This window comes from Lipophrys pholis (genome assembly GCF_963383615.2).
Source record: "Lipophrys pholis genome assembly, chromosome: 19".
In the NCBI taxonomy this organism is placed as follows: domain Eukaryota; kingdom Metazoa; phylum Chordata; class Actinopteri; order Blenniiformes; family Blenniidae; genus Lipophrys; species Lipophrys pholis.
Genome location: NC_137647.1, coordinates 24529610 through 24543681, shown reverse-complemented (window position 1 = coordinate 24543681; position 14072 = coordinate 24529610). Strand labels below are relative to the sequence as shown.

General features: G+C 44.8%; 1 protein-coding gene across 1 annotated transcript; it reads left to right on the top strand.

Moving 5' to 3' along the window:
- Positions 1-7714: 7714 nt before the first annotated feature.
- LOC308124350 (peptide YY-A-like) lies at positions 7715-9806 on the top strand (the record flags this gene model as incomplete). The annotated part of the gene is made up of 3 exons (XM_080487271.1): positions 7715-7899; positions 9625-9699; positions 9782-9806. The coding sequence occupies 3 exons, from the start codon at positions 7715-7717 to the stop codon at positions 9804-9806; spliced, it is 285 nt and encodes a 94-aa protein (XP_080343397.1).
- Positions 9807-14072: the final 4266 nt, after the last annotated feature.

The window sequence follows — 14072 nt, the reverse complement described above, 5'->3', positions numbered from 1 at the left end:
TGGGTGAGGTTTGATCAGCTGATCAGCAGCAATACTCCACCTGTGTTCAGAACGTCTAAATGTTGTGACGCTCCATCAGGACCAATGAGGGATTTGTTTTCCAGTTGAGTTTTGAAAAGGTTCACATTTATGGTGCAAATTAGACCTGCATCTCAGGGGGGGGGGGGGGGGGGGGGGGGGGGGGGGGGGTGAAGGAGGTGATGGATGGGGGGGGGGTGAAGGAGGGGGAGGAGGTGAAGGAGGGGGAGGAGGTGAAGGAGGTGATGGATGGGGGGGGTGAAGGAGGTGAAGGAGGTGATGGATGGGGGGGTGAAGGAGGGGGAGGAGGTGAAGGAGGGGGAGGAGGTGAAGGAGGTGAAGGGGGGGGGGAGGTGAAGGAGAGAGTAACATAGAGCAGAGCAACATATAGAGAGAGTAACATAGAGCAGGGCAACATATAGAGAGAACAACATAGAGCAGAGCAACATATAGAGAGAGTAACATAGAGCAGGGCAACATATATAGAGAGTAACATAGAGCAGAGCAACATATAGAGAGAGTAACATAGAGCAGAGCAACATATAGAGAGAACAACATAGAGCAGAGCAACATATAGAGAGAGTAACATAGAGCAGAGCAACATATAGAGAGAGTAACATAGAGCAGAGCAACATATAGAGAGAACAACATAGAGCAGAGCAACATATAGAGAGAGTAACATAGAGCAGAGCAACATATAGAGAGAACAACATAGAGCAGAGCAACATATAGAGAGAGTAACATAGAGCAGAGCAACATATAGAGAGAGTAACATAGAGCAGGGCAACATATATAGAGAGTAACATAGAGCAGAGCAACATATAGAGAGAGTAACATAGAGCAGAGCAACATATAGAGAGAGTAACATAGAGCAGAGCAACATATAGAGAGAACAACATAGAGCAGAGCAACATATAGAGAGAGTAACATAGAGCAGCAGATATTTTACAAAAGTTCACTAAAAAGTTACAAAATTGAGTTTCTTGCTTCAAACTTATTCTACTTTTTTGACCCTTATTGGACAAGAAGTCAAGATGTGAGTAATTCATGGCTGCTACTGACAGGAGGAAGAAACATTTAGGGTACGTCCCAAAGTCCCTCCTGTCTCCAGTACTGGGAAAGTTCAGTTCCTACAGGAACTAGTTCAAAGTTCAGTTCACAAATTTTAAAATGAACTAGTTCAGTTCATAGTTCTAAATTCACAGTTCCAAAAATGAACTAGTTCATACTTCTATTTTCTCCAACATGTTGCTGTGAGCTGTTCCCCTCAGAATCCTGGTATTGCCCCATTGTTGCCCCCCAGTCAGTCCTCACTAGGGGCAGCTGCAAAACCTCCTTTAGCATAAGAACCACTGATGCTTCCTTTAGAACCTCCTTTAGTCTAGGAACCACTGATGCTTCCTTTAGAACCTCCTTTACCCTAGGAACCACTAATGCTTCCTTTAGAACCTCCTTCAGCATAGGAACTACTGATGCTTCCTTTAGAACCTCCTTTACCCTAGGAACCACTAATGCTTCCTTTAGAACCTCCTTTACCCTAGGAACCACTAATGCTTCCTTTAGAACCTCCTTTACCCTAGGAACCACTGATGCTTCCTTTAGAACCTCCTTTACCCTAGGAACCACTAATGCTTCCTTTAGAACCTCCTTCAGCATAGGAACTACTGATGCTTCCTTTAGAAGCTCCTTTAGATTAGGAACCACTGATGGTCCCTTTAGAACCTCCTTTAACATAGGAACCAGTAGGCTAAAGGAGGCTCTAAGGGTTCTAAAGGAAGCATCAGTGGTTCCTAGACTAAAGGAGGTTCTAAAGGAAGCATCCGTGGTTCCTAGGCTAAAGGAGGTTCTAAAGGAAGCATCCGTGGTTCCTAGACTAAAGGAGGTTCTAAAGGAAGCATCAGTGGTTCCTAGACTAAAGGAGGTTCTAAAAGAAGCATTGAACCTCCTTTCCTTTGCTTATTGAGGATTCAGACAGTCCTTATCATGGCCGCCACACTAAAGACTTCCGGGGTGAAGGAGGAGTGATAGAGACGGAGACAGGAGGGACAATTCAGACGTCCCCTATGTGTTCATCCCACAATGTCACTTCCTTCTTCCTTTCCAGCCTCGGCCCCCCGGGAGAGGATTTATTTTTGAACAGTGCAAAATTCAAAAAAAGACAAAAAACATTCCAGGGGGCATCCGATGAAGGTAATTATGCCTTGACTGTTATTTTTGAAGGTTAAAATTAATTAAATCAACATGGAATATGGTGTGAAAAGCTCTTTAAATTCTGCTGTGTGTCTTTGTCTTTTGCTCACCAGTTTTCTTTCTGTCTTAAAACAGTGAAGAAAACCTGTTTTCTAGGTTCATGGTGATGTTGATGCATCAGGGTCACAAATTCCTGGTTAATGGAGACGGATAGACAGTGTGTTGTTGTTGTTGTTGTTGTTGTTGTTGTTGTTGTTGTTGTTGTTGTTGTTGTTGTTGTTGTTGAAAGGAGATCTCTCCTGTTGGCTCGCGACGCAGGGTGCTGTTTTCCCAATGCAGTATACATAAAAACACTAGACTGTGGTTCTCAACGGAACGCTAATGCAACTTTTGTTCTGTGTTCGATCAGAAGAATGACAGCGTTGTAAAAGCAGAGTTCACAAAGTTTTTCAGCGCTGGTCATTTCCCTCCGTCTGCTCGCTGGAAGCTGCCGTGAGGAAGAAGCAGCAAATCTCTGTATTTCCTTGCTTTTCTCCTTCTTACACTTTCTATTGTTTTAATACCTTCTGAAATTCAATCAGTGTGTGTGTGTGTGTGTGTGTGTGTGTGTGTGTGTGTGTGTGTGTGTGTGTGTGTGTGTGTGTGTGTGTGTGTGTGTGTGTGTGTGTGTGTGTGTGTGTGTGTGTGTGTGTGTGTGTGTGTGTGTGTGTGTGTGTGTGTGTGTGTGTGTGTGTGTGTGTGTGTGTTGATGCCTACATGTGATAACAAATTGCTGCTACAGTACACACCTGCAATTGGGTGACAGCATCATCATCATCATCATCATCATCATCATCATCATCATCATCTCCATCATCACTATTATCATCATCATTACCGTCGTCATCATCATCATCACAATTATCATCATCATTACCATCATCATCATCATCATCATCATCATCTCCATCATCACTGTTATCATCATCATCATCATCATCATCATCACTGTTATCATCATCATCATCATCATCATTATCATCATCATCACCATTAGCAGCAACAGCATAACCACCAACACCATCATCATCAGCATCATCATCATCATCATCACAATTATCATCATCATCATTACCATCATCATCTCCATCATCACTATTATCATCATCATCATTACCATCATCATCATCATTATCATCATCATCATCACCATTAGCAGCAATAGCATAATCACCAACACCATCATCATCATCATCATCATCACAATTATCATCATCACAATTATCATCATCATCATTACCATCATCATCATCTCCATCATCACTGTTATCATCATCATCATCATCATCATCATCATCATCATCATCATCATCATCATTATCATCATCATTACCGTCATCATCATCATCACCATCAGCAGCAGCAGCATAACCACTAACACCATCATCATCATCATCATCATCATCATCATCATCATCATCATCATCATCATCATCATCATTACCATCATCATAATCATTATTTCCATCATCATCATAATGTCCATCATCACTATCATCACCATCATTATCACCACCGTCCCATTAGTCATCAACATCATCATTATCATCATCATCATTGCCATCATCGCCATCATCATCATCATCATCATCACCCTCATCATCATCATGTCCATCATCACTATCATCACCATCACCACCATTATCATCATCATCTCCATCATCACTATTATCATCATCATCATTACCGTCATCATCATCATCATCTAATGGGGAACAGAGATATTGTAAAGTCTTCATGCTGCTCCTCCTCCTTCGCCCCGCCCCCCCCCCCCCCCCCCCCCCTCCCCCTCCCTGTTACACTATATAGCCCTCTGCTGTCTGGGTGTAGAGACGCTGCAGCGACCTGCAGGAGAGAACAGATCCAGGAGGAAGGAGAACAGTGAAACGTCTTCACCAGCAGAGAAAAACCACCTGGAGCTTTGACTTCTTTGCTCCGAAGCTCACAAGTTGACTGAAGTGAGTCTCCACTCTTCACACTCTTTATTTTCTTCACACTTGTCATGTTCTTCAGACTCTTCACACTCTTCAAACTCTTCATATTCGTCACACTCTTCATGTTCTTCACACTCTTCATGTTCTTCACAAACTTCATGTTCTTCACACTCTTCATTTTCTTCACACTCTTCATGTTCTTCACACTCTTCGTGTTCTTCACACTCTTCACACTCTTTGTGTTCTTTACACTGTTCACACTGTTCATGTTCTTCACACTCTTTATGTTCTTCACACTCTTCACACTCTTTATGTTCTTCACACTCTTTATGTTCTTCACACTCTTCACACTCTTCGTGTTCTTCACACTCTTCACATTCTTAATGTTCTTCACACTCTTCACACTCTTTGTGTTCTTCACACTCTTCACATTCTTAATGTTCTTCACACTCTTCACACTCTTCATGTTCTTCACACTCTTTATGTTCTTCACACCCTTCACACTCTTCATGTTCTTCACACTCTTCACACTCTTTGTGTTCTTTACACTGTTCACACTCTTCATGTTCTTCACACTCTTCACACTCTTCATGTTCTTCACACTCTTCACACTCTTTATGTTCTTCACACTCTTCATGTTCTTTACACTCTTCACACTCTTCACACTCTTCACACTCTTCACACTCTACATGTTCTTCACACTCTTCACACTCTACATGTTCTTCACACTCTTTGTGTTCTTCACACACTTCACACTCTACATGTTCTTCACACTCTTTGTGTTCTTCACACACTTCACCCTCTTCATGTTCTTCACACTTTCATTTTACTCTTCTTTAAACTTTAATTCAATCCTGATAATAAACCTGAAGAGTACCGTATGTACTTCAGATTTCCACCTGAAGGGGTCAAGGTGTTCAGAGCAGGTTTTAGTCCTCCAAACTGGACGTCTTTGTGTAAATGTGTTTGACGTGGCGCACTGTGGACACTTTGCATTGACAGTCATTGTCTGGGAGCGTGAGAGGACCCAAAAGCAGAACCACAAAGTCCTTAACAAACAGAGTAACGGTAAGAAGAGAAACAGAAGCAAGAACCTGGAGTCCAGGGAGCAGGAGGAAAACGGTGAGGTGTGGGGAGGCAGACAAAGCTGAGGGAGGGGAAGGGAGGGGAAGGGAGGGGAAGGGAGGGGAAGGGAGGGGAAGAGAGGGGAAGGGAGGAGAAGGGAGGAGAAGGGAGGAGAAGGGAGGGGAAGGGAGGGGAAGGGAGGGGAAGGGAGGGGAAGAGAGGGGAAGGGAGGGGAAGGGAGGGGAAGGGAGGAGAAGGGAGGGGAAGAGAGGAGAAGGGAGGGGAAGGGAGGAGAAGAGAGGGGAAGGGAGGAGAAGGGAGGGGAAGAGAGGGGAAGGGAGGAGAAGGGAGGAGAAGGGAGGGGAAGAGAGGAGAAGGGAGGGGAAGGGAGGAGAAGAGAGGGGAAGGGAGGAGAAGGGAGGAGAAGGGAGGACAAGGGAGGGGAAGAGAGGGGAAGAGAGAAGGGAGGGGAGGACGCGGCAGGTGACTGTAGTGAGACTGTCTCAGACCGTGGCAGCCATGCAGGAGGACAAAGACCAGGGGTGAGGCTGCTCAGCTTGAACCCTACCCCCAACCTTACCCCTACCCCAAACCCTACCCCTACCCCTACCCTTACCCCTACCCTTACCCGTACCCCTACCCGTACCCGTACCCCTACCCCTACCCGTACCCCTACCCCCAACCCTACCCCTACCCCTACCCTACCCCTACCCCTACCCCTACCCCTACCCTTACCCCTACCCTTACCCGTACCCGTACCCCTACCCCTACCCCTACCCGTACCCCTACCCCTACCCCTACCCCTACCCCTACCCCTACCCCTACCCCTCCATGTGCCCAGACAGTCAGAAATAAAAGGTCTTCATGAGAAGGACGTGATCGTCTCATCGTCCAGCAAAGGTCCTGATGGGACAGGATCAAATGGACTTATTGAAATTCTATATTGTCCAATGCAGTTTATTTCAAGCTCTAATGAATAAAATAGAACCAGTTAATGAAACAAAGTGATGAAAAACTGGAAACTTCAAACAGAAAAGAATGAGAACAAACCGATCAGTTCATCAAACGTCTGTTTCTGTTTTATAGGAATTATTCATGCAAATGATATAAAATCTACTTTTTAATATGTCATGAAGGCAAAAGCCCAAAGGAGTGATGGAGAGCTTTCAGTGGAACTCTGATTGATTAACTGACTGACTGAAGTCTGATTTCATCTCGATCAGAACATTAAGACCTCGGCTTCATTCATGTTCCTCGTCTTCCCGTCTTCTGGAAATCTGAATAAAAATGCAAAAGAAGCAGGAAATGACCAAAACACAAAGAAGTTCTTATTCTAGGAAATTCTTTAAACAAATATGAAAGAATTTGAAAGAGTTCCAGCTGATCAAACATCTGGATCAATAATCACATCGTTCCTCCTTCCAGAGCTTCGTCTTCTTGATTTCAGTGGATTTTAGAAGGAACGAAGCTGAAATGTCCTTCAGGTGAAAACGTCTTTAGAAAAACTTCAAAATAAAGTCAAAGTTCATTTGTTCCACCGACTTCTGTGGTTTTCTAAATCCAAAACACAAATTAAAATATTTGCTCATAAACTGAAACGACGATCTTTATTGATCTGTTCATTGACCCTTTTCCTCCTCATCTTCCTCCTCTTTTTCCTCCCCCTCCTCCTCCTCCTTTTCTTCCTCTTCCTCCTCCTCTTTCTTCTACTCCTCCCCCTCTTCCTTCTTATCCTCTTCCTCCTCCTCCTTCTCTTTTTCCTCCTCCTCCTCCTCCTCTTCCTCCGCCTCTTCCCCCTCCTCCTCTTCCTCCTTCTCAACCTCCTCCTCCTCTTTCTCCTCCTCTTCCTGCTCCTCCTCCTCATCTTTCTCCTCCTCTTCCTCCTCCTCTTCTTCTTCCTTCTCATCCTCCTCCTCCTCCTTTTTCTCCTCCTCCTCCATCTCATCCTCCTCCTTCTCCTCCTCCTTTTTCTCCTCCTCCTCCATCTCATCCTCCTCCTCCTCCTCCTCCTCCTCCTCCTCTTCCTCCGCCTCTTCCCCCTCCTCCTCGTCCTCCTTCTCAACCTCCTCCTCCTCTTTCTCCTCCTCTTCCTGCTCCTCCTCCTCATCTTTCTCCTCCTCTTCCTCCTCCTCTTCTTCTTCCTTCTCATCCTCCTCCTCCTCCTTTTTCTCCTCCTCCTCCATCTCATCCTCCTCCTTCTCCTCCTCCTTTTTCTCCTCCTCCTCCATCTCCTCCTCCTCCATCTCCTCCTCCTCCTCCTCCTCTTTCTCCTCCTCCTCTTCCTCCTCCCACAAGTTTGGATGTTGCAGCAGGTTAGATCAGATATTTCAGAACAGACAGTCGATCCTGAACAGAGTGTGTGTGTGTGTGTGTGTGTGTGTGTGTGTGTGTGTGTGTGTGTGTGTGTGTGTGTGTGTGTGTGTGTGTGTGTGTGTGTGTGTGTGTGTGTGTGTGTGTGTGTGTTCCAGATGTGGCTGTTGAAGCCGTGGACGGTGCTGGCGGCTGCGCTGCTCGGTGTTCTGGTCTGTCTGGGCGCTCTGACCGACGCCTACCCCCCCAAACCAGAGAACCCTGGAGAGGACGCCCCCCCAGAGGAGCTGGCAAAGTACTACACTGCCCTGAGACACTACATCAACCTGATCACCAGGCAGAGGTACACACACACACACACACACACACACACACACACACACACACACACACACACAGAATATCCGTCAGCCTGTGTCTCATCAGGTTTTGTTCAGGTATTTTTCTCGTGAAGAACATTGACAGAACATTCCTCGTACACTTTAAAGTCTAAAACTATCCAGTGTCTTCATGATTTAGCATTAGCATCAATCAGTGACGTAGCAGTAAAACTATCCAGTGTCTTCATGATTTAGCATTAGCATCAATCAGTGACGTAGCAGTAAAACTATCCAGTGTCTTCATGATTTAGCATTAGCATCAATCAGTGACGTAGAGGTAAAACTATCCAGCGTCTTCATGATTTAGCATTAGCATCAATCAGTGACGTAGCAGTAAAACTATCCAGTGTCTTCATGATTTAGCATTAGCATCAATCAGTGATGTAGCAGTGGTCCCGCCCACTCGGGGTGACGCTGGCTGTTTGTGGTGTCGGGATTAAAATGAGTGTGAAGATTTACCGACCAGCTGACGGTGTCCTGCGTTTTTATGAAAGGGTGATATTTTTCTGTGTTTCCTGCATTTACACATAAAACAAGTCTGTATAAACGATGATTCCTGAAAACTGTGAGTCTCGATTTGCATCTTAAGAGGGGAGGTGGAGCTTCACGTCACAATATGTGACAGAAGCGTCGTCGGCGTCGTGAGTGACGGTGTTTCCAGTTTGACCAGTGACAAAGCCGATCCAGTGAAGCTGCTTGTTTTGCTGAGTCATTCATTTTATATTCTGATGCCACATTCAGGAGGAGCTCTGCCTCTTTATCGCTCCAATTAAATGAACTATTATCGCTGAACAGGAAATAACTTTATATAAATGAACAATGATTTGTGACGTATTGTTTTTTCCCAGGATTCTGATTGGCCATCATGGCTTGATACGTCTCGTTACACTGCCCCCTACAGGTCTTGCTGCTCACAGCTGCTCTGAACCAGCTGGACATGCGGGTCCGAGTCAATGAAGATATTTTCTTTGTAAACAATCAGGTGTAAGTGGAGATTTCTTTGTCAACATAGAGGACAAATATCCGTTTTTGTGAAAACCTGAGGACGTGTAAACGAGTGCAGGTCGTTAAAGAGCGTCCTGATGTGTCTCAGCTGTGTGGCAGCAGAGACCCAGCGGCACCACCTGACCGCCCCCCACAGGGTGGAGTAACCGAGCAGAAGATTGGGTGCCAAGGGTCGGATGAAGAGGTGGCTGATGGGAAATCAGAGCGGCTGCGGGGGGGTGGTTTCACTGTATTACTGCGTGAACGGCTGCGCGGTTTCAGATTGGTTTCCTCCTCAGGGGACAATGAGACACAGCTGCTCCTGGAAATGACATGAAAACACTGAGACATGGAGACTAATCGGACTGTGAAATGACGACATTAGAAGCAACAGGAGGAGGAAGACTACTGACTGCTGCCGCCTGAACAGAAGCACCAGAACCCTCAGGTTTAGTTCAGAACCAGAACCCTCAAGTCCGGTTCAGTTGGGATCAATGTGTTTGCAGAACCCAAACATTTATGTGAAATGAGCTTCGGCCTCCATCATGTTGACGTCCGCTGATCTCACTCAGCCTGAGATTGATGATTGGTTGTTGGATTATAAGAATTAGGAATATAGGATTATGTTGAGGAAGAACACTGTCATGAGCTTCCAAATTTCTGTAGTTGAGGTGTGTTGAGCGCCCCCCCTCTGGTCCCAACAGGTATGGCAAGCGTTCAGCTCAGGAGGACGTCGTGGCCGAGCTGCTGTTTGGTGACAACAGAGACCAGCGATCCAGGTAACGCAGCTCCACACGTCGGATTAACACATGAACACATGCAGATTAATCACCACCCCCCCAACTTCACTTGTCTGAACAGATATGATGACTCCTACATGTGGTGACTCCGCCCACCATCTCTTCTTCCATCGAGTACTTCCTCCGGCTGCTTCCCAGCATGCATCTGGAGGGGCCGAAATGGGCCTGTCAACCCCAACGCCAACAGATGAGCATCAGTCCCCCCTCGTCTTCCCTGTGTCTGTCTCCATGTTCTCTCATTTGCACACAACTGTACATAATTTATTATTGAAATAAACTATGAAACTGTGAGATCACAGTCTCTTTGAAGGAGGTAGAGTGTGTGTGTGTGTGTGTGTGTGTGTGTGTGTGTGTGTGTGTGTGTGTGTGTGTGTGTGTGTGTGTGTGTGTGTGTGTGTGTGTGTGTGTGTGTGTGTGTGTGTGTGTGTGTGTGTGTGAGAGAGAGAGAGAGAGAGAGAGAGAGAGAGAGAGAGAGAGAGAGAGAGAGAGAGAGCATTAATGTCCTGATCTGCGGTATAAAGATGAAACATGGTGTTTCATCATTGCTGCTGTAAAAGTGAATAAACAAGCTTAGTGTTAAACACACACATTTCTCTGCACTATGAATCAGACATTTTGACGTGGTTGGCTGTTCATAGGGCGAGGGGATTTTTATGTCAAAATATAGCAGTAGATACCATCTGTGATCACTAGATATCAGTGTATGACCACGGAAAGCTGCTCCAGCCAAACATTCATCACTCTGCATAGAACTAACACAATAAGAGCATCAGGAAGAAAAGAAACCGATGCCGGGATGAAGAAAACATCGGAGGCGAGTCTTCTGGATTATTTACAGGTTCATCTGGACATGGAGGATAAATCACTAGTTAAACTCACACATTGGTTTTCCTCTTCATGAGGAAATGTTTAAAGACGTATAGTCCTGAGAAAGAACTCCGTCCAGCTCAGTAGGTAGAGCTTGAGACTCTCAGTCTCAAGGTAGAGGGTTCATGTCCCACGCCGGGCACCACCTTCCTGTGGGCTCTCCACCTTCCTGTGGACTCTCCACCTTCCTGTGGGCTCACCACCTTCCTGTGGGCTCTCCACCTGCAGGACGGTTCTTAATGGGTCTATGTGATCTGGGTGACGGTGCTCAGACTGACACCACCACCACCCGGAGACGGATCAGAGGGAGGAGAGGGACGGTCCTGAGAATATGGTCATTGTTAAGCAGGTTGCACTTGTTTGGTGAATTAGTAAAGATTCTGGGTTTATTATCGAATTAATAGAGGACACGTGTGTGGACATGTTTGTAATATTTACTCAGAATGAAGCAACAACCACAAACAAGGTTAAGACGTCTCAGTGTCAACAAGAAAAACAGGAGCTGACATGACAACAGGACAAGGTGAGACAAAGTACATTGTTTTTGGCTCAACATGAAGTTTAACTACAAAACTCCGGAATACAAAAGGTTAATGAAGCATTGGGAGGAAGGAAAGTGGCAGCTAAATGAAAACAATACAACAAAGCTTGAAGATGTGTACTGGCATCTTACAGACTAATAATTCATCTCAGAACAAGATGTGTCACTGCAGGAATGAATGCTGGAGAGAACAAGCTGAGCAGGAAGGAACCGTGGAGCTGGTGCCTCGACACAACAAAATATTACTCTTGATTTAAAAACCAAATCACTTCAGGACTTTTACTGAGAAAAACCAACAATTAAGTCCAGCCAGGATTGTCTCGACAGTGTTGACCAGGATTATCTAGACAGTGTTAACCAGGATTATCTAGACAGTGTTAACCAGCATTATCTAGACAGTGTTGACCAGGATTATCTAGACAGTGTTAACCAGGATTATCTAGACAGTGTTGACCAGGATTATCTAGACCGTGTAACCAGGATTATCTAGACAGTGTAACCAGGATGATCTAGACAGTGTTGGACCAGGATTATCTAGACAGTGTTAGACCAGGATGATCTAGACCGTGTAACCAGGATTATCTAGACAGTGTTGGACCAGGATTATCTAGACCGTGTAACCAGGATGATCTAGAGTAGACAGTGTTGGACCAGGATTATCTAGACAGTGTTAGACCAGGATGATCTAGACCGTGTAACCAGGATTATCTAGACAGTGTAACCAGGATGATCTAGACAGTGTTGGACCAGGATTATCTAGACAGTGTTAGACCAGGATGATCTAGACCGTGTAACCAGGATTATCTAGACAGTGTTGGACCAGGATTATCTAGACCGTGTAACCAGGATGATCTAGAGTAGACAGTGTTGGACCAGGATTATCTAGACAGTGTTAGACCAGGATGATCTAGACCGTGTAACCAGGATTATCTAGACAGTGTTGGACCAGGATTATCTAGACAGTGTTGGACCAGGATGATCTAGACAGTGTTGACCAGGATTATCTAGACAGTGTTGGACCAGGGTTATCTAGACCGTGTAACCAGGATGATCTAGACAGTGTTGGACCAGGATTATCTAGACAGTGTTAGACCAGGATGATCTAGACCGTGTAACCAGGATAATCTAGACAGTGTTGGACCAGGATTATCTAGACCGTGTAACCAGGATTATCTAGACCGTGTAACCAGGATGATCTAGACAGTGTTGGACCAGGATTATCTAGACAGTGTTAGACCAGGATGATCTAGACCGTATAACCAGGATTATCTAGACAGTGTTGACCAGGATTATCTAGACAGTGTGGGACCAAGATTATCTAGACAGTGTTGGAGCAGGATTATATAGACAATGTTGGACCAGGATTATCTGGACAGTGTTAGACCAGGATTATCTAGACAGTGTGAGACCAGGATTATCTAGACCGTGTAACCAGGATGATCTAGACAGTGTGGGACCAGGATTATCTAGACAGTGTTGGACCAGGATTATATAGACAATGTTGGACCAGGAGGATCTAGACAGTGTTGACCAGGAGGATCTAGACAATGTTGACCAGGATTATCTAGACAGTGTGGGACCAGGATTATCTAGACAGTGTTGGACCAGGATTATCTAGACCGTGTTGACCAGGATTATCTAGACAGTGTTGACCAGAATTACCTAGACCGTGTGGGACCAGGATTATCATTTTTTTAAGAGTCGATATTTGCCAGAAGTGAGGATTTTAGTTCGATAGGTCCTGTAGAATAACTAGTTTGACCTTTGGTCCAGCTGTGATAAAAGTCAAACAGCATCACCACAGAGTAAACTGTCATGATTTTGGTACATCAGAGGATACATGGTTCAAAATGAGCAATTTAACAAGCAATTGGATGGATTAAGTTCCGCTGAATGTTTAAAAACCCATCCTGCAAACAAAATGAGTGATTACAACAAAGTATTGACGACAAAGTATTAAGCCTCATTAAAGGTGTGAAGAAAAAAAGAGCATCAACTCTCGTTTTGCCAGCAGAATGTGCTCTTCTGGCAAAAACTGCTCTGATGTTATTTCAGGGTTTCCTATTACAATTTCTTTTTCCTTAGATGACAGTCATTGGTTCATTTCCCTCCCAAAAATTATTCTTTGACTATATCTTTACTTTAAAACTAAGTTGTGTGTTCCATACCGGTGTTAACTTCACACAGTCTGAGTGTTTCTGTATTTGCATTGTTTACAGTGCAGTGACTGGTTTTAAGAATTAAAATGATCACAAGCAGAAGAGATGTGAGCATGAGGAGGTTCTTTAAATTCCTGTGACACTGCAGCTCTTCTCCTCCATCTTCTTCATCACTTCTTGGTGTGGGTGGAAGATCTTCCCGTCCAGCTGCTTGGTCCAGGTCAGCAGGGCTGCTTGTGTCAGCCCGGCGTCCTTCACTCTCTGACCCAGCTGAGGAACACACAGTGCTGCTGAGGGAGTGGCTGGCAGGAGCTCCAGGACTGGAGCTGTTATGGCTTTGACCTTTTCATTTCATAATAACAGAACTAGCTGCCGTGCCACGGTCACTGTTAATTAGGATGTATATTGTGCTGATTTTCCACGGTGGGTGTATGAAGGGTTTTGCAGCTTTGCTATGCGGTGTGTGAAGACTCCCAACAGAATCTCTGTGTTGGATTTAATATCGGGCTGCTTGATTTGGCCTGGGAAGAAAATCTATGATTTAAAAAAGAAACATTTGAGTTTCGATTGGATTTTCAATGTTTTTCTCAATGCACTGAAATGACTGCAGGCATCATATATATTGTCAGAAGTGCAACTTTATTGCTGTAAAATAACAAAACTGAAACGTCATTGGCTGAGACCATAACTGTTGTGTGTGTGAAACTTGGGATTCCAATAAAAACATCCTTTGAAAACAAAACAAAGTCAAATACAAGTAAATATCCTAAAGTTGGGCTGTTTTT